This window comes from Oncorhynchus gorbuscha, linkage group LG17 (assembly GCF_021184085.1).
Source record: "Oncorhynchus gorbuscha isolate QuinsamMale2020 ecotype Even-year linkage group LG17, OgorEven_v1.0, whole genome shotgun sequence".
Classification (NCBI taxonomy): Eukaryota; Metazoa; Chordata; class Actinopteri; order Salmoniformes; family Salmonidae; genus Oncorhynchus; species Oncorhynchus gorbuscha.
This window is the reverse complement of record NC_060189.1, coordinates 52,639,070-52,660,907: the sequence shown is the minus strand read 5'-3', so window position 1 is coordinate 52,660,907 and position 21,838 is coordinate 52,639,070. Positions and strand designations below refer to the sequence as shown.

Genomic DNA, 21,838 nt, shown 5'->3' with positions numbered 1-21,838 from the left:
TGCCACAACTGTCGATCTGGCTGTGTCAAAACTACGGTCAAACTTTATAGCTATGCAGGAATCCCTTGCTGATTTAAAATATGTGCTTAAAATGGGCAAATTCAGTGCATTTGGAAAGTATTCAGACCCTTTGACTTTTTCCACATTTTGTTACGTTACAGCCTTATTCTAAAATAGATTAAATAAAACAAATTCCTCAGCAATCTACACACAATACCCAATAATGACGAAGCGAAAACGGGTATTTGGACATTTTTGCTAATTTATTACAAATAAAAAACAACTTATTTACATAAGTATTCCTATGGGACTAGAAATTGAGCTCAGATAAATCCTGTTTCAATTGATCATCCTTGATATTTCTACAAAGGCACCTAAAGACTCTCAGACCATGAGAAACAAAATGGTGTCTGGTCTGATGAAACCAAGATTGAACTCTTTAGCCTGAATACCACATGTCACATCTGGAGGAAACTTCACCTACAGTGAAGAGTGGTGGCAGCAGCATGCTGCTGCTGTTTTTCAACGGCAGGGACTGGGAGACTAGTCAGGATCGAGGTAAAGATGAACGAAGCAAAGTACGGTGAAATCCTGCTCCAGATGGCGCAGGACCTCAGACTGGGGTGAAGATTCACCTTCCAACAGGACAATGACCCTAAGCACAGAGCCAAGACAATGACCAAAGGCTCGTATTTTTGTGTGTTTATTATATTATAATTAAGTCTGATTTAATATTTGATAGAGCAGTCTGACCGAGCAGTGGTAGGCAGCAGCAGGCTTGTAAGCATTCATTCCAACAGCACTTTACTCGGTTTGCCAACGGCTCTTAGCAATGCTTGAAGCACAGCGCTGTTTGACTTCAAGCCTATCAACTCCCGAGATTAGGCTGGCAATACTAAAGTGCCTATAAGAACATCCATTCATTTCCAAGGTATGTGAAATACAAATGGTATAGAGTGAAATAGTTGATGCGTCATAATGCCGATAATAATGACAACCTAAAACTTCTTAACTGGGAATATTGAAGACTCATGTTAAAAGGAACCACCAGCTTTCATATGTTCTCTTGTTCTGAGCAAGGAACTTAAACTTAGCTTTTTTTACATGGCACATATTGCACTTTTATTTTTGTTCACTATATTTTAAGGCAGACTGACAAACCTTAGTTGATTTCCAAACTGTATCAAGGGTTGATATTGGTTTTTCCCGATGACACAAAATATGTAAACAACAATGTGAGGAAGACCTGCGAGACTATTGAGGATGAGTGGATACAGATATGTTAGAATGCCCAGTCATGTTCAGATAATCCCAGACAAACTTCTGCAGTTTAAGACCTTCCATAGAACGTTCTATATGCCAGAGAAACTGAATATCATGCACTCAGACATGTAAAACACAAAAGGGGACATATTTGCATATGTTATGATCTTGTGAATGCCGGCTGAATTCTGGCAAGGAGTGTTCTTTTATCTCAGCATGCCTACAGATTCTCCCTTTTTCCTCTTTTGTAGATACTAGAGACTTATCATAAACCGTGTAACCTAGCATTTATGGCGGCTAAGAAATCCATTGCCAATATTTGGAAGGTTGGTTATCCTCACACAATGTCACAATGATGGCAGAAATGTCAAGTTATACATCGCTTGATTTGATTTATTAGAAGTTTAAAGGTATACTGCAACTTTTATAGTGTCTGGATGCCTTATATGGAAAACTGCACAATAAAAGGAGTCTGTATTGAAAACATGCCCAAGTCAGGGGAGATACATATTTATGCAATACCTAATCCCTCAGCAGCTGGGCTGCTCAGTCCTGGCTGGCCCTGGGGGTCTGCCTTACTGTTGTTAGTCACTCTGGCGTTTGCCTAACACCTGAAACCAATAATTAATGTTTCACTAAGATCCTAAAGCTGAGTGGGGTGTGTTGGGTTCTGGACCCTTAGGGGCAGGATGGGGAGATCCAACCTTATTGTGTGCAAGTAAAGAGAGGTCTACCGTACTATTATGCCTATGATATGAATTACAGTGACCTCCATAATTATTTTGACAGTGAAGCATTTTTTCTTCTTTTGGCTCTGTACTCACTGTGGATTTGAAATCAAACAATGATTGATCAAGTCAAAGTGCAGACTGTCAGCTTTAATTTAAGTGTATTTTCATTCATACTGGGTAAACCATTTAGAAATTACAGCACTTTTTGTACATAGTCGATTCAGTCAGGATTATCCGTAATCATGGTAGCATCCACATTCATATAGAAGTGTTTAGAAACAGTATTCTTATTTACAATAAGTGGCACCAAAAGGGTCATATTAGATTGTGTAGGAATGTAGCAATTTTGGGGTAATCTAAAGCGAAGACCGTTGACCATTTACCTTACTGAGGTGATGTAGATGGAATTGTATTGTATTTGATTCTACTCTGTTCTTGCTATCACACTTATTTCTAAACAAGTCTGCTCTCAGATTTAAAAAAATACTGACTGATAGTACCGTATTTAAAAAAAAACAGCGCACATAGTTTATTTAACCACAACCTATGACTCCACCCAATAACATCCTTTCTCTTCAGTGTTAACGGAAATGAAAAGTGACCTAGAACAATTACCACGTTAGCGTTATTTAGACGTTTATTAAAACCCTGGAACTCAAACTATGACTAATTTAACTGCACAGCATCACATACTTACAAGGTAGTGTTTAATTCGCGTTGAAGACCGGGCATGTTTGATAGATGTTATCTACGTAGCGCTAGCTAGTTGCTAACAATGGCTAACTGTATGGTTTTTCACTCTCAAATAGCCTCCATTATGGAGGTGCTAGCGAATGCAGCAGTGGCAGACATCTGTAAACTCGTAGACGACGACTATGCAGTGTTTCGTTTGGAAATTTCTCAAAGCCAGAAAGAAAACAGGGCATTGCGAAGGAAACTACAGCTATTCGAACTGAAGATGGCACGGGAGCGCGTCCTCACCAGTCGTCCCAGTAGTGTCAAGATCCTCGACCGATACAGAGGAATGACAAGAGGTACATTTAGCAGAAGTCCGAGGCTGAGCGGCCTGTCATATATAGCTGTTATATATGACATATATGGCTGTTCATATATAGCTAAGTGCCTGTCGCCCCTTCTGCACATGTGTTCTGATGTGTTACCCAGAATTGGGTCATGGTCAGTTTTTGGATAATATTCAATAATTCCCCTAATTACTTAGCTATATTGCACAATGACACTATCATATTCTAACCATGTTCTTGATTTACTGCATGTCCTATTATTTACTCAGTAAAAACAATGTGATTCCCGGAACATAATCAATCAGTCTGTAAATAGTATATCAAGAAGTTATGCAAATTGTTACCTTACATCCTTGTCAATTCTATACTTTTTTCCAACTGTCAATAGTGTACAGTATAGCTTTGAGCATTCACAGTAGCTAACATAAACACCTCTTTTACCCCAATTACTCTCTCGGGTGAAGGACAGCTCACTGGAGGCAATAGGAGCTTTGTGAAGCCAGTGGGACACAATACATGGAGAGATGACCAACCAGATACTGTTGATGAGGGGAATGGAGAGTCAACCCAGCATGTTATCGTGATAGAGGTTAGTGTAATAGTGTTACATTAAAATTACAGTACATCAAATGTGACCAGTTTATTTCAGAAAGGCTCCCCTCCGCTATTAATTTGCATAAATCCTAATTGATCTGCTGTAGGGGAGCTTGTGAGACTTCCCTACAACATTGTTATCCAATTCTTGTGTCAGTCTGCAGATGCAGAGGCTGCAGGTCTTGGGGTCAAGCAGCACAGGTCTGAAGGAGAGGAGGGCCCGAGGCAAAGCGGAGACATCCAGACTGGAGTGGCTGGAGCGCCCTATGAAGCCATGGAGGACCCCACCACCTCTGCACCCCAGACAAGGACCCGACGTAGCGTCACGGAGGTCAGTGGAAGGCCCGACTCCGACCTCAAGTCAGAGACAGACACCAAGACTTTAACTTTAACACACAGGCTCTTACACACAGGATCAGACCCCAGATCAGACCCAGAGAGACTAGTGCTGGGAAGACTGGTCTGTCCTCCTGCTCCTGGCTCAGAGTATTTACCGGTATTTCACCAGAGCCAGAGGATGGTTCATTCCGGTGGGGATGGCTATGGTGACGCGTTAGACGCTGGCGGTGATGAGCCATCTTGCTCTTACACTACAGAGATGGACCCTGGCAACATGCCCTTGGGTTTAGAGACACAGACTGATCTGTCTAAAGGGGACTGGAACCGGTACAGTAGTAGTCTATACGCTGAAGGGTCCCTAGATAAGAAAGGGGAGGTTATAGTCGTAGATGAGGTGACTGTGAAAGTGGAGAGCGACGCTCCTCTGACATGGGATGCAGACGAGACTCCCGTAGGGGAAGGACACTCTCAGGGCAACACCAGTGACTTTTTAGACTACAGGGAAAGCATAGAGACAAATGTAAATGTTGCGACCCACTCCCCTTTGCACGTGTTCAGGGATCTTGACCCAGTGTCCACATCAATGGCACCTTCCGATTCACACGGCCGCGTCCTTTTCAGTCCGGTATTGAATTCAAACGACAGGGCTAGAGCCCAGTCTCAGGGAGGGGGAGCCACATCAGGTGGTAGTAAAGATAAATGGTTCTTCTGCATGTTCTGTAACAAAGGCTTCAGCTGCCCACAGAAGGTGGAGATCCACCAGAGGGTCCACACAGGGGTGAAACCCTTCAGCTGTACCCAGTGTCATATGCGCTTTGCTCAGGCTCGTGACCTGAAGAGGCACCAGAGGGTCCACACAGGGGTGAAACCCTACAGCTGCCCCCAGTGTGAGAAGAGGTTCTCCCGCCAGGACCATCTGAAAATGCACCTGAAGGTCCATACAGGAGAGAGGCCGTTCGCCTGTACGCACTGCGGGAAGAGGTTCTCAGAGAGGAGATACCTCAGGATACACCAGCAGAAAAACCATTCCACTCTATAACATAGAAATGAACCATTCCACTGGATAGCTTATAGAACAAAACCCTGCATTAAAGACAAAGATTGTTTTTCTATTGTTGTTAGCAGAAAAGATCCACAGATGCATTTGAAATAACGAGAGTTAAGCCCAATTCAGATACAACAGCCGTCATGAGACAAGATAAGACATGTTTTAGAATGTTATGTTGTACAACAGCTGACCAAAGACTGGGTATTCAGATCAAGAAGATGAGACGTGCAGCTGAGACCATTTCCACGTGGCAGCATCATTTTGTGGGGGTGCTTTGCTGCAGGAGGGACTGGTGCACTTCACAAAATGGATGGAAAATTGTGGATATATTGAAGCAACATCTCAAGACATCAGTCAGGAAGTTAAAGCTTGGTCACAAATGGGTCTTCCAAATGGACAATGACCCCAAGCATACTTCCAAAGTTGTGGCAAAATGGCTTCAGGACAACAGACTCAAGGTATTGGAGTGGCCATGACAAAGCCCTGACCTCAATCCTATAGAAAATTTGTGAGCAAAACTGAAAGTGTGTGTGAGCAAGGAGGCCTACAAACCTGACTCAGTTACACCAGCTCTGTCAGGAGGAATGGCCCAAAAATCACCCAACTTATTGTGGGAAGCTTGTGGAAGGTTACCTGAAACGTTTGACCCAGGTTAAACCATTTAAAGGCAATGCAACCAAATACTAATTGAGTGTATGTAAACTTCTGACCCACTGGGAATGTGATGAAAGAAATAAAAGCTGAAATAAATAATTCTGACATTTCACATTCTTAAAATAAAGTGATCCTAACTGACCTCTTTTTTTACTAGGATTAAATGGCAGGAATTGTGAAAAACTGAGTTTAAATGTATTTGGATAAGGTGTATGTAAACCTCAGACTTCAACTGTACATGCACCAGTAACAGGGTACATTTTGGGCCTGATCCCGACTTAGGAATGTATGCCTTTCCGACGCACTTCTCAGTATTTGGTATTCAGACTTACCTTATTCAGTCGCATAATGCTCTCTGCAGGCGTGGCTACCTTGCACGCTCTGAATAAATTTAATTCAACTGCTGAAAACCTTCCCACCTGCTGCCCAATACATTTTCTCGTGGGAGTTTTCATTCAATGGTGTTTTCAAAACATGAATCTTACCTGTCATTTAGCAGACACTCTTACCCAGAGCGACTTGCAGTGAGTAGTGAGTGCATACATTTTGATACTTTTTCTTACTGGTCCCCCACGGGAATCGAATTCACAAGTCTGGCGTTGCAAGTGCCATGCTCTACCAACTGAGCCACACAGGACTTTATTCCGCGTAAACCATCCATTTAAATACGGTGCACCTTTTGAATTATTATTATGTCGACAGACTCAATAGAATATATCGAGAGAACGGGGTCAGAATATAGGGATCATTGAAAGACAGCCATCTATGGCTATTCGTTTCTGTTTAAAAATACTCGTGTAGATTATTTAGGCACATTTTTGGGTTAGGAAAGTATGTATAAATAAAAACTAAACGTTTTGGACAGCCTTCACGCGCAAAATATATTGATAAATAAAAAAACGGTGGTTCGATTCATCCTGAAAGTTGTCATATTCAGGTTCAATCTATAAAATATTGGAAGGTGAGGAAAAAAAGTGTACAATAGGGATTGAACAGTAATCCTATAAATGTACCCAAATGTTTTACTAATCGTGGAGCTGTATGACAACAGTCCAGTTGCTACGTGGGGCCTGAGTTCCATAATGATTCAATTAGGCTACATGTCCCAAATTATTGCACCACGTTAGGCTGTTATGAGCCACTAATGCTAGCGACCCTCAGGAACAATTTATAAATCAAATCAACATTTATTTGTCACGTGCGCCGAATACAACAAGTGTGTGACAGATCTGAGAGGAAAGAAAGGTAAACAGAATGGAATGATGCAAAATAAATGTATGTGGGTATTACTGACGTTGGCTCTCGATATTGACTAATATTTAACACGATAAATTGTCAAATAAAATGTATAAAAGCCCCGGCATATAATCAAAACATTCTAAAGCACATCAACTCGGTAGGTTCAGCCCCACATAAACCTATAGTTTGGGTCTCAATTTCATCCACGCAAATTATGAGGGCACACAATTAAAATTCGGAATAACGGCAGAGCTATCTTATTTCACTGTGGAAAAGTGGCCGCATGTCATGTTGATATAATTTTCAGTTCGCTTCCATATGGCTGGTTTCACATTTGCCTCCAGGGATCCTAAGGGAAAAATAATCTAAAACAATTGCCATGTGTATTTACAATCCCCTTTTCCAAACGGATGACTAATTTACATAGCTCTTATCAATTTATAAATCACAGTGCAGGGAGAATGCTGTGATTTCGATCAGTAAAAATAAAGTAGATCCTTTTTCCACTTGGAATATGGCAGGTTGGCTCGACCTTGTGCATGGTTTCCTCGACCTTGTGCATGGTTTCCTTGTGCGTAAAGGTGTTGGAATTATGATGGGAATTAAGTCAAGGTTAGAATACGGCGTGTCTGGACACCGCTCCGCCACACCTTCATTTATTCTGTTCAATCTCAAACAAATAGTGGGTGAATAGTATGCTATTCAAATGCTTGTTCAAGGTCAGCTTACGAATAGAGAGAAAAGTGCATAACTTCCATTTACGCACGCTTAAATCGCGGCCTTAGAAACTTGCAGATGAACATCAGCAAAATAGCTGATATGACCATCATGTCTCATCTTATGTATGTGAACTGAGTTTAACAGATTTCATTGTTGAATATTCCTGGGTGGAATATTGCATCCAGACATTGTGAGATATGCAGTCTCTAATGAAAGTCTACACACCCCTTGCACAGTCTTCACATTTTGCTGCCTTCAAATTAAATCTAAAAAGGGATTAAATGAGTTTCTTTCCTACCTATCTACACAACCTACTCCACATTTTCAAAGTGAAAGAAAAATTATAGATCAAAAAATGTCTTGATTGCCTTCACAAACCAGAGTTTATTTTTATTTAACTAGGCAAGTCAGTTAAGAACAAATTCTTATTTTCAATGATGGGTTCAGGGGCAGAACGACAGATTTGTACCTTGTCAGCTGGGGGGTTTGAACTTGCAACCTTCCGGTTACTAGTCCAACGCTCTAACCACTAGGCTACCCTGCCGCCCCATACTTGGCAGAAGCACTTTTGGCAGCCAGTACAGCTGTGAATAATTTTGAATAAGATTCTACCAAATTTGCACAACTCTTAGGGTAACACATATCCATTGTTTTTGTCAAAATTGCTCTAGCTCAGTAAATTTGGTTGGGAATCATTGATGGTGAGCAATATTCAAACCTTGTCTCTGATTTTCAAGACTGGACTACTCAAATACTCAACACCTCTTGGAAAGCTGTTCTGGTGTGTCTTTGGCATTACATGTGTGTAATTGTAATGCTGAAAAATAAAACACTATCCCAGCGTTTTTAGAAGACTGAGGGGAGATTTCCTTTAACTTTTTAGCTGGGCTTTACTCCTTTCATATTTATTTTGATCCTGACAAAGTCCCTGCCAGTGACAAGCATACCCATAACATAACGCTGTCACACTATGATCTATAATCTTTCATTCACTTTGAAAATGAGAAGTAGCTTGTGTAGATCACTAGGGAAAATGTTCAATTTAATACTGTGTGTATACACTGTGCAAGAGGTGTGGAGACTTTCAGCAGGCACTTTATATATAAGCCTAATAATACTGTTACCTATTGTGTTTGTACTGTGTAAACTATATGATGTTCCCAAATGCCTATTTTCATTACTTCCGTTCAACTGCTTAACATTTTTTCTAAGACACTTTTAAAAATAAAGTTAATGCAGTTGATCAAGTTCATGCAGATTTTTGTATTTGTGGTTTTCATATGGTGTGTTTTAAAGATGCAATATGCAGAAATCACTCTGCCATTTCCTGGTTGCTAAAATTATATTTTAAAAGCCTATTTTCAGTTTGTGACAAAACAAGCAGTCATTGTGTAGAGAATCATTGTACCATCTAAACCGCTGTGAAATATGTTTTACAAATGTCGTATTTTCAGCTGTTTAAACTGGTGTACAAAACCGAAAGTAAAAGAGGCAAAAATTAAACTTAAGAAGGGGAAGCATGGAACAGATCTACCACACATTGAGCAGATCTACCACTTTTTAGACTTATAGGCAGACCTATAACTCACATTTCTATGGGTATTTGGTCAGGTTGCCCAAAAAGTTACATATTGCAGCTTTAAAACTTCTTTATGTTTAACAGAACAAAAAGTCCCTTTTTGTTTTTAAGACTTTCATTGAGACTTTCTTTAGTTCACATTACATCTGATATCACCCTGTTCTGCATACACACAACAGTGCTTTATAACCATTATAAACATACTAAATATACCTACACAAACCCACACACTCATAAACACCTACTGTACAAGTCAAAACACACTGAACAAAAATATAATATAAAGTGTTGGTCCCATGTTTCATGAGCTGAAAAAAAATCCCAGATGTTTTCCATATGCACAAATTTGTTTACATCCCTGTTCGTGAACATTTCTCATTTGCCAAAATAATCCATCCACCTGAAAGGTGTGGCATATCAAGAAGGTGAATAAACAGCACGGTCATTACACAGGTGCACCTTGTGCTTGGGACAATAAAAGGCCACTATAAAATGTGCTGTTTTGTCACAACACAATGCGACAGATGACTCAAGTTTTGAGGGAGCGTGCAATTGGCATGCTGACTGCAGGAATGTCCACCATAGCTGATGCTAGAGAATCTAATGTTAATTTCTTTACCATAAACCGACTCCAACTTCGTTTTAGAGAACTTGGTAGTATGTCCAATTGGCCTTACAACTATAGACCACGTCAGCCCAGGAGTGTTTCTGTCTGTAATAAAGCACTTTTGTGGGGAAAAAACTCATTATGATTGGATGGGCCTGGCTGCCAAGTGGGTGGGCCTATGCCCTCCAAGGCCCACCCATGGCTCCACCCCTGTCCAGTCATTTGAAATCTGTAGATTAGGGCCTAATGAATTTATTTTAATTGATTGATTTCCTTAAATGAACTGTAGCTCTGTGAAATCTTTGAAAATGTTGCGTGTTGCGTTTATTTTTGTTTAGTATAGTTTAGCTGGGTTTGGCTGATGATGACTTTTGAATTATAATAGGCGACTCATATTTACCAACAACATATTTATGTCCACCATGATGGGCTTAACAACAACAGTAATTCTGTAACTACAGTACAGGCCTCAAACATAGTGGGGATGGGTAAACACTCCATGTTGAAAGTGTGTTTATTATCTGTGTGTACGTAAATGAGGGAGTGTATGTCTGTGTAATCTGTATCACCTGTCTCTTCCAGGAGGAGGAGGGGCCAGAGGTGCTGCTGGTGAAGGAGGAGGGGTGTGAGGAGGGTTTAGGGAAACCGGAGGGGACCATGTTCATGGAGGACAACCAGACTACACCTCCTCCTGAATCCACAGAGGAACCAGCTGAGCAGCACAGGACCACACACAGTCTCATTGAGGTGAGCCCACTGTAAACTACTGTCTGTATAGTATTAGATCATGGTCTATATCCACAAAACTTCAGAGTAGGAGTGTTGATTTAGGATCAGTTTTCCTTTTAGATAATAATGAATGACTATGCAGACATATGGGGACCTGATCTTTGATCAGCACTTCAACTCTAATATTCTTTGTGGATACAGGTCCAGGTCTTGATTAATTTTGTGTGGGACCATGCCTTTGAATTATCAAACCATTAAATAGTATGAAGTGATCAAATCAACTAACATGTTTGCATAGTACTCATAGCAATCCCTCATTGCCCAATCAGAAGATGCTCCATAGCAGGATGCTCATATCAGATTTCTTGATCCAACATCCTCTCACTCTGTATCTCTTACAGTCAGTAGACATGGAGGATGGGAAGCCTGATCTGCTGCTGGTAAAAGAGGAGACAATAGAAGACGGACCAGAGAGCATTGACCTGCTGACTGGATTAAAGATGGCGGAGCAAGGTAAGGTAGAAATACATATAGCCTCCATACAGTAGTAGATCTTCAATGGGAATAGTAATAAATACAGCACATTGAAGTGATGTGCCTATTTTTTTTTCTTCATTCAATACATCAAATGAAATCAATAGAACTTATGTTTGCATAGAAAAACAGACATTATAATGTCTGAACTTGACTCCAAAACGTTTTTAACGTTTATTTTCTAACCTCTTCCTGCAGTTAGTTGGCTGGAGGCTAACAGAGAAGACTGGGCGACCATCTTGGATTACCAGACCCAGACGGGTGCAGCCAAGGGCCTAAGGGACAACATCACTGAGCAGATCAGGACCAGAGGTGACATAGTGGAGGTCAGTGGATGGGACAGCGTCCTCAACTCTGGGCCGGGGAACAACACTGTTAACCACAACCAGAAACAGACAGTTGAACCCAAAACATCATCTGAACATAGTCTCCATGGCAACAGACTGGCTACGACCAGGGCGAGGCATAGCTTTGGTCTGCGGGGACGGGGAGGTGTCGGTATGCCACGGGAGAGAACACACACAGACTCGGCTAGTGATGCTCCGTCCTGCTCCTATAGTTGTGATTCAGAGAGACTGATGGCGCCTCAGGTTACCCCCCTAACAGATGCTGCCTTCAGCCTGCCTTCTATAGGATCTATCAACTGGAACATTGACCCTGTGACATCACAAACCCTCCCTGGCCTTCGTCCTCCTCACAATCTCCTTATGTTAAACCAAACATCAGACAATGCCAGTTCATCAACACTAAATGGCTACACAAGACCATTGACAAATGACAGAATCAGTAAAGGTGGCAGCGCCATAGAGAAGCGCTTCACGTGTTCCTTCTGTGGGAAAGCATTCAGTTTCCCCCAACAGGTGGAGATCCACCAGAGGATGCACACGGGGGAGAAACCATACAGCTGCCACCTGTGCCGGGCCACTTTCTCCCAATCGTCCAGCCTGAATAGGCACCAAAGAGTCCACACAGGGGAGAAACCCTTCACCTGTACCCAGTGTAACATGCGCTTTGCCCATGCTGGCAACCTGAAGAGACACCAGAGGGTCCACACAGGGGAGAAATAATACAGCTGACCCCAGAGTGAGAAAAGATTCTCCTGCTAGAACCAGCTGAAGGTCCACACTGGAGAGAGGTGGTTCGCACTGCAGGAGGAGGTTCTCAGAAAGGAGCTACCTCAGGATACACCTGCAGAAAAAACATTCCACGCTATAACATAGAAAGTAACCATTCCACTTAATAGCGTCTGCGGTTTAGATTAAACCCTGCATTAAAGACAAACATGAATGGTCATTATTGTCAGCAGAAAATACATTTTTGATTGGACTTTTATTTAAACAGGGAGTTAACAATGAGACCAGGGTCTCTTTCACAAGGGAGCTCTGCATATACAATGAATAGGACAATGTAAAACAAAGAAATACAGCACAACACAAATATCCAAGATATACAGTTACATTCCTCAGTAAGAATTGCACAAACGGCACCAGAACATCCAATTGTAATGTATTATGTAGTTGGTTCCAGCAATGAGGTGCATTTATAACTAAAAGTGGATTTACCTAGTTTGGTGGAGACCCGAGGAACAAACAACAAAGTTAGGTAAGTTGGAAACTTGTGTAGTAAAGCTTTGTAAACAAAAAGGGACGTTAATGAGGACCAGCCAACATTTTTATGCAGTGGTAAGTGTTACACAGATGCATTTGGCATTACGAGAGTAACAGATGTGTTGAATATTCCTGAATAGTCTATATTGTATCCAGACATTTAGTAAGATGTCAGGCATATACAGTGCCTTCAGAAAGTATACACACCTCTTGACTTTTTCCCAATTTTGTTGTGTTCCTGACTGAATTTAACATTTCTTTTTTTTGTCACTGGCCTACACACAATGCCCCATAATGTCAAAGTGGAATAATGTTTTTAGAAATGTTTTCAAAAAAATTAAAAGCAGTCAATAACTATTCAAGCCCTAAATACATTCAGGAGTAAAAATGAGCTTAACAAGTCACATAATAAGTTGCATGGACTCACTCTGTGTGGCACAATAGTGTTTAACATGATTTATGAATGAATACCCCCCACAAACAATTATCCGTAAGAGTCCCGCATGTGAGCGATGAATTTCAACCACAAAGACCAGGGAGGTTTTCCAATGCCTCGTAAAGAAGGGCACCTGTTGGTAGATGGGTAAAAAAAGCAGACATTGAATATCCCTTTGAGCATGGTGAAGTTATGAAATTACACTTTGGATGGTGTATCAATACACTAAAGTAATACTGCAAGAAATGTAGCAACGCAATTAACTTTTTGTCCAGAATATAAAGTGTTATGTTTGGAGCAAAATTAATACAAGATATTACTGAGTACAACTCTCCACATTTTCAAGCATAGTGGTGGCTGCATCATGTCATGGGTATGCTTGTAATCGTTAAGGATTGCAGTGTTTTTTAGGATAAAAAAGAAACGGAATGGAGCTAAGCAAAATCCTAGCATAAAACCTGGTTCAGTCTGCTTTCCACCAGACACTGGGAGATGAATTCACCTTTGCAGGACAGTAACCTAAAACACAAGGCCAAATCTACACTAGAGTTCCTTACCAAGAAGACAGTGCATTTTCCTGAGTGGCCGAGTTACAGTTTTGACCTACATCTACTTGAGAATCTATGGCAAGACCTGAAAATGGTTATCTAGCATTGATTAACAAACAATTTGACCAAGCTTGATGCAGTTTACATGCAGGTTTAGAAAGCTCTTGGAGACTTACCCAGAAACATTCACAGGTTTAATCACTGCCAAAAGTGTTTCTACAAAGTATTGTCTTGGGTGTGAATACCTTTGTAAATAAGACAGTTCTGTACTTTATTTTCAATAAAAAATAAAAATAAACATGTTTTCACTTTATCATTATGGGGTATTGCGTGTAGATGGGTAAGCATTTATGTTTTATACATTTTGAATTCAGGTAGTAACACAACAACATGTGGAATAAGTCAAGGAGTATGAATACTTACTGAAGGCACTGTAGTCTAATCCATTGAGAGGGGACTGGAACCGGTACAGTAGTAGTGTATACTCTGGTGGGGAAAGAAAGGGCCCTGGTCGTAGGGAGGGTCTGGTCGTAGATGAGGTGACTGTGAAAGTGGAGGGTGACGTTTCTCTGACATGGAATTCAGACGAGACTCACTTAGGAAAAGGACACTCGCAGGGCAACACTAGTGACTTCTTAGACTACAGGGAAGCTTAGAGACATCCAAATGTCGCAACCCACTTCCATTTACATGGCTCTTTCCATTAAATAGACTAACCAGGTGAATTCTATGATCCCTTATTGATGTCACTTATTAAATCCACTTCAATCATTGTAGATGAAGGGGAGGAGACAGGTTAAAGAAGGATTTTTAAGCCTTGAGAAAAATGAGACATGGATACTGTATGTGTGCCATTTGGAGGGTGACTGGGCAAGACAAAATATTTAAGTGCCTTTGAAAGGGGTATGATAGTAGGTGCCAGGCGCACAGGATTGTGTGTATCAAGAACTGCAATGCTGCTGGGTTTTTCACGCTCAACATTTTCCTGTGTGTATGAAGAATGGCCCTCACCCAAATTACATCCAGCCAACTTGACACAACTGTGGGAAGCCTTGGAGTCAACATGGGCCAGCATCCCTGTGGAATGCTTTCGAAACCCTGTAGAGTCCATGCCCCGACGAATTGAGGCTGTTCTTTTTATTTTTTTATTTTACCTTTATTTAACTAGGCAAGTCAGTTAAGAACAAATTCTTATTTTCAATGATGGCCTAGGAACAGTGGGTTAACTGCCTGTTCAGGGGCAGAACGACAGATTTGTACCTTGTCAGCTCGGGAATATGTTGGTGACAGATACCTTTTTTTAAAAAGTAAGCGTGTGGATGAGAACCACCATTTGCTCATGCAGTACGACACATCTTCGTATAGAGTTGATCAGGCTGTTGATTGTGGCCTGTGGAATTTTGTCCCACTCCTCTTCAATGGCTGTGCAAAGTTTCTGGATATTGGCGGGAACTGTAACACGCGGTCTTACACATCAATCCAGAGCATCCCAAACATGCTCAATGGTGTCTGGTGAGTATGCAGGCCATGGAAGAAGTGGGAAATGTTCAGCTTCCAGGAATCGTGTACAGATCCTTGTGACATGGGGCTATGCATTATCATGCTGAAACATGAGGTGATGGTGGCGGATGAATGGCACAACAATGGGACCCAGGATCTCGTCACGGTATCTTTGTGCATTCAAATTGCCATCAATAAAATGCAATTCTGTTCGTTATCTATAGCTTATGCCTGCCCATACCATAACTCCACAACGTTGACATCAGCAAACCGCTTGCAGACAAGACTCCGTACACACGGTCTGCCATCTGCCCGGTACAGTTGAAACTGGAATTAATTTGTGAAGAGCACACTTCCCAAGCGGGCCAGTGGCCATCCAAGGTTAGCATTTGCCCACTGAAGTTGGTTACAACGACAAACTGCAGGCAGGTCAAGACCCTGTTGAGGGCGACAAGGTGGTTTCTGACAGTTTGTGCAGAAATTCTTTGGTTGTGCAAACCCCCAGTTTCATCAGCTGTCTGGGTGGTTCAGACGATCCGGCAGGTGAAGAAGCCGGATGTGGAGGTCCTGGGCTGGCGTGGTTACACATGGTCTGCATTTGTGAGGCCGGTTGGACGTTGTGTGACAAAACTGCACATTTTAGAGAAATAAACATTTTGTGTGAATGGAGCATTTCTGGTAACTTTTATAACAGCTCATGAAACAAGGGACATTCTGATATATATATTTTAATTTGTTTTCCTTTTTTTTAAATAAAAATGTTTTACTGCCGTGAAAAAGTATGTCCCCCTTTTTGGATTTTCTATTTCCACATATGTTTGATATTTAATGTCATCAGATCTTCAACCAAAACTAATATTAGATAAAGGGAACCTGGGTTTACAAATAACCCCCCAAAATATATATTTTATTTAATGAACAAAGTTATGCAACACCCAATTCCACTGTGTGAAAAAGTAATTGCCCCCTTACACTCAATAACTGGTTGTGCCACCTTTAGCTGCAATGACTGCAACCAAATGGTTCCTGTAGTTGTTGATCAGTCTCTCATGTCGCTGTGAAGGAATTTTGGCCCACTCTTGCATGCAGAACTGCTTTTACTCAGCAACATTTGTGGGTTTTCAAACATGTACTGCTCGTTTCAAGTCCGACCACAACATCTCAATTGGGATTAGGTCTGGACTTTGACTAGGCCATTCCAAAACTTCATATTTGTTGCTTTTTAAACATTTTCATCGAGGCTTGATTGTGTGTTTTGGATCACTGTCTTGCTGCATGACCCAGCTGTTCTTCAGCTTCAGCTCACAGACGGATAGCCTGACATTCTCCTGTAGAATTCTGTGATACAGAGCAGAATTCATGGTGCCTTTCTATTAAGGCAAGCCATCCAGGTCCTGAGGCGGCAAAACATCCCCAAACCATCACACTGTTTTCCGGATTCTGACATTACATGTTCTGATCCTTCTTAATTTTTTTATTTTTCTTGTGTGTATTGTTAGGTATTAGGTAAACATAAGCATTTCGCTGCACCTGCGATAACATCTGCAAAATAGGTGTACTCAACCAATAAAATTTGATTCGAAGGTCTTGATTGATTTTTTAAGTGTGGGAACATGTATTTGAATGATCAAATCAACTAATAATACTCATTGCAATCCTTCATTGCCCAATCAGAAGATGCTCCATAGCAGGATGCTCATATCAGATTTCTTGATCCAACATCCTCTCACTCTGTATCTCTTACAGTCAGTAGACATGGAGGATGGGAAGCCTGATCTGCTGCTGGTAAAAGAGGAGACAGTAGATGACGGACCAGAGAGCATTGATCTGCTGAGTGGACTAAAGATGGGGGAGCAAAGTAAGGGATAAATACATATAGCCTCCATACAGTAATATATTTTCAATGGGAATAGTGATGTGCCTGGCTATACATTTTTCTTCATTCATCAAATGAAACAACTTGTGTTTACATACAAAAAAACGCACAAACATAATGTATTAACTTCAGCAGGTAATTGACCAAATACTTCAAATGTCGAGTTCTCTGCCATTGTTTGTAAAGTATTTTTCTAAACTCTTCCTGCAGGTGGTTGGCTGGAGGCTAACAGAGGAGACTGGGGAGCCATCTTGGATTCCCAGACCCAGACGGGTGCAGCCAAGGGCCCAGTGGACAACATCACTGTGCAGGCAAGGACCAGAGGTGACATAGTGGAGGTCAGCGGATGGGACAGCGTCCTCAACTCTGGGCTGGGGAACAACATTGTTGACCACTACCAGAAACAGACAGTTGAACACAAAACAACATCCAAACTCAGTCTCCATGACAACAGACTGGCTGAGACGAGGGCGAGACTTAGATTTGGTCTGCGGGGAAGTGTTCGTATGCAGCTGGAGAGAACAGACACAGACTCAGCTGGCGATGATCCATCCTGCTCCTATAGTCGTGATTCAGAGAGACTGATGGCACCACAGGTTAACCCCCTAACAGATGCTGCCTTCAGCCTGCCTTCTATAGGATCTATCAATTGGAACATGGACCCTGCAACAACACAGACACTCCCTGGTCTTCATCCTCCTCACACTCTCCTTATGTTAAACCAAACCTCAGACAATGCCAGTGCCTCAACACTAAATGGCTACACAAGCCTATTGACAAATGACAGTAGTAGTAACGCTATCAACAGATCTTGTGACAAAGAGAAACACTTCCTGTGTTCGTTCTGTGGGAAAGCATTCAGTTTCCCCCAACAGGTGGAGATCCACCAGATAATGCACAAAGGGGATAAACCTTTCGGCTGCCACCTGTGTCGGTCCAGTTTCTCCCACTCCTCCAAGCTGAAGAGGCACCAGAGAGTCCACACAGGGGAGAAACCATACAGCTGCCCCCAGTGTGATAAGAGGTTCTCCCACCAGCACCACCTGAAGAGGCACCAGAAGGTCCACACGAGAGAGAGGCCGTTTGCCTATACGCACTGAAAATGCAGAAAATACACACAGTGCGTGTATAATGTAGAACTAGTTAGATTGTAATGAATTCTGTTGGATTTGGATGTATAGGAAAGTGGATGAGGTGAACTGAGGATGATGAGGCAGAGTAGATGATTATGGTGATGGTTGGTGTGATGGTGTCTGTAAAAATGCTTTGTCCCTTTAGGTTGATACTGTTTTATAGTGAGATAATGACAGTGCCTTAATTAATGTTTACTTAACGTGATGTCTTGAAGCTGTGTGTAATGTAATGTTGAACCTTTTCCAAAGTATTCTAAAATGAATGTTTTCATTTATTGTTTTGTGCAATAAAAGTAATGTAGTTCACAGTTGACTCTTTGACCATTTTGTTTAAATTAAATACAAAATTGACTACTAACTGACTAGTTTTTTGTTTGTCTTTGCAGGGACTGAGTTTGACTTATTACAGTCGAAACAAAACATTATACTTAATTCGTGAATCAAAACTTAAAAATAGGTCTCCTGAGTGGCACAGTGGTCTAAGAGATCCTGGTTATGGCGCAGTGTGCCACTGGAGATCCTGGTTCAAGTCCAGGCTCTGTCGCAGCTGTCCGCGACCGGGAGACCCATGGGGCAGCGCACAATTGGCCCAGCGCCGTCCGTGTTAGGGGAGGGTTTGGCCGGCAGGGACGTTCTTGTCCCATCGCGCACTAGTGACTCCTGTGGCGGGCCGGGTGCATGCACGCTGACATGCGCCCGGCCCGCCACAGGTGCGCCCAGCCCGCCAGGTGTACGGTGTTTCCTCGGACACATTGGTGCGACTAGTTAAGCGGGCATTGTGTCAAGAAGCAGTGTGGCTTGGCTGGGTTGTGTTTCAGAGGACGAATGACCTTCGCCTCTCCCGAGTTTAAAAATACTAACTTGAAAATAAACTCCAATGGCTCCATAATGTTAGGTACTTAAATCACTGTGATAGATTGGCTTGACTGTGGTCATGTTTCTGTGTTTACCAGCAAAGAATTTCTTATAAAAACCTTCATATTCTTTCTGTGCAATTTGTGTTTACAGTCTGCAGTCCATGAGGATTTGCTGATATCCGGTGATAGATGGCGGGGCCCGAAATTCAACGGCTCAGACACGAGACATATGTGACAGGTTCTACAGACAATCACGGATTACAAAGGGAAAACCAGCCACGTCGCGGACACCAATGTCTTGCTCCCAGACAAGCTAAACACTTTCTGGTGGGGATCATATTTCCGAATTCCCTGAGTGCCCTGTTAGGGTGAAAGAGGTTGAGGTGTCAAGGATCAGGGCTGTACAGCAAATCTCCTATGTGGAGGCGGTGAAGAAAGTTGAAGGGGAAAAGAGGCCACAGTTCTGAAGAAGATATGGCAGTGGATGCAAATGTTATACGTCAATCAAGTGATCTGGATACACTTATTGTGAATAAGGTGTATTTTGTAGCATTTATAGCTACAGTTATTAACTGTACTGCACACGTGTCCAATAAGCTGGACATCATTATATCTGTAGCCAAGAAGATTTTGGGCCTCCAAGACTTAACAGCAGAAGCACTGCAAGGACAACTGCAGCCAGGAAATGTTGTTGTGTTACAACCTGAATTTAAAATGGACTAAATTTACAGATTTTTGTCACTGATCTACACACAATACACCCTACCGTTCAAAAGTCTGGGGTCTCTTAGAAATGTCCTTGTTATTGAAAGAAAAGCACATTTTTGTCCATTAAAATAACACCAAATTGATCTGAAATACAGTGTAGACATTGTTCATGTTGTAAATTAATATTGTAGCTGGAAATGGCAGATTTTTAATGGAATATCTACATAGGCGTACAGAGGCCCATTATCAGCAACCATCACTCCTGTGTTCCGATGGAAGGTTGTTAGCTAATCCAAGTTATGATCAATTTGATGTTATTTTAATGGACAGAAAATGTTTTTTTCTTTCAAAACAAGGTTTTTTCTAAGGGACCCCAAACTTTTGAACAGTAGTGTATTTTTAATAAATTAGCAAAAAAAAATTGAAACCTGTTTTTGCTTTGTCATTATGGGGTATTGTGTGTAGATTGAGGGGGAAAACATTTAATCAATTTTAGAATAAGGCTGTAACGTAACAGAATGTGGAAAATTGAACCCAGAGACTATACGTTACGATCACCTTTGGCAGTGATTACAGCTGTGAGTCTTTCTGGGTAAGTCTCTAAGAGTTTTCCACACCTGGATTGTGCAACATTTGCCCATTATTCTTCTCAAAATTCTTCAAGCTCTGTCAAATTGGTTGTTGATCATTGCTTGACAACCATTTTCAGGTCTTGCCATAGATTTTCAAGCAAAAATTAAAACTGTAACTCGGCCACTCAGGAACATTCAGTCTTCTTGGTAAGTAACTCCAGTGTAGATTTGGCCTTGTGTTTCAGGTTATTGTCCTGCTGAAAGGTGGGATGGGGGTCTCCCAGTCTCCCATCTCCCAGTGTCTGGTGGAAAGCAGACTGAACCAGGTTTTTCCCTCTAGGATTTTGCCTGTGCTTAGCTCCATTCCACTCACCAGTCCTTAACGATTACAAGCATACCCATAACATGATGAAGTTACCACGATGACTAAAAATATGGAAAGTGGTACTCAGTAATGTGTTGTATTTGCCCCAAACATGACACTTTGTATTTAGGACAAAAAGTGTTTTTGCAACATTTTTGTAGAATTACTTTAGTGCCTTGTTGCAAACAGGATAAATGTTTTAGGATATTTGTATTCCAGTGTTAAATTCTGTCTTTTCACTCTGTCAATTAGGTTTGTATTTTGGAATAACTATAATGGTGTTGATCCATCCTCAGTTTTCTATCACAGCCATTAAACTCTTTCAAAGTCATCATTGGCCTCATGGTGAAATCCCTGAGCGGTTCCTTCCTCTCTGGCAACTGAGTTAAGAAGGTTGACTGGGTGTATTGATACACCATCAAAAGTATAATTAATAACTTTACCATGCTAAAAGGGATATTTAATGTCAGCTTTAATTTATATGATTACCTATCTACCAATAGATGGGTAAAATAGGTGCCCTTCTTTACGAGGCATTGGAAAACCTCCCTGGTTTTTATGGTTGAATCTGTGTTTGAAAATTGAGGGAACTTACAGATAATTGTATTTGTGGGATACAGAGATGAGGCAGTCATAAAAAACACGTTAAATAGTATTATTGCACAGAGTCCATGCGATGTATTGTTACTCAAGCACATTTTTTACTCCTGAACATATTTAGGCTTGCCATAAAGGGTTTGAATACATATTGACTCAACATTTTAGCTTTTCATTTTTTAATTAATTTTTAACATTTAAAAAAACATAACATTATGGCATATTGTGTGTGTAGGCCAGTGACAAAAACATCTCAATGTAATCCATTTTTAATTCATGCTTTAACACAATAAAAATGTGGGAAAAGTCAAGGGGTGTGAATATTTTGAGGGTAGTGTATATTTGTGTATTTTCCCCAACACCAAATACAAACATACACATATTAACAACTTACAGACGCACCCAAAAATGACTACAGCTCATCTGCCGAGACGCACATGCTCACACCCCCATCCCTAGTACCTGCATTGTCGTTTGCTACATTGGCCTTAAATTGTACCAATTTGTTTTTCTAGGTCACCCATACTATTTCAATGTGTAATGATGGTGGATTGATTGATTTCCAGGTTTTTTTTTCGTAT

The 21,838-nt window shown here is 41.3% G+C and overlaps 1 protein-coding gene across 1 annotated transcript; it reads left to right on the top strand.

Annotated features, from left to right (window-relative positions):
• Nucleotides 1-2,566: 2,566 nt before the first annotated feature.
• LOC124001612 lies at nt 2,567-18,465 on the top strand. Its single transcript, XM_046308556.1, has 8 exons — nt 2,567-3,028; nt 3,481-3,605; nt 3,768-3,941; nt 10,379-10,543; nt 10,927-11,038; nt 11,258-11,385; nt 16,897-17,008; nt 17,237-18,465. The coding sequence occupies exons 1-8, from the start codon at nt 2,770-2,772 to the stop codon at nt 18,124-18,126; spliced, it is 1,965 nt and encodes a 654-aa protein (XP_046164512.1). The 5' UTR covers nt 2,567-2,769; the 3' UTR covers nt 18,127-18,465.
• Nucleotides 18,466-21,838: the final 3,373 nt, after the last annotated feature.

Coding starts and splice junctions, on each gene's coding strand:
- LOC124001612 (XM_046308556.1), top strand. CDS start 2,770: ATGGCTAACTGTATGGTTTTTCACTCTCAAATAGCCTCCATTATGGAG. Junction 3,029..3,480: donor ATACAGAGGAATGACAAGAG/GTACATTTAGCA, acceptor TCTCGGGTGAAG/GACAGCTCACTGGAGGCAAT. Junction 11,386..16,896: donor CCAGAGGTGACATAGTGGAG/GTCAGTGGATGG, acceptor TATCTCTTACAG/TCAGTAGACATGGAGGATGG.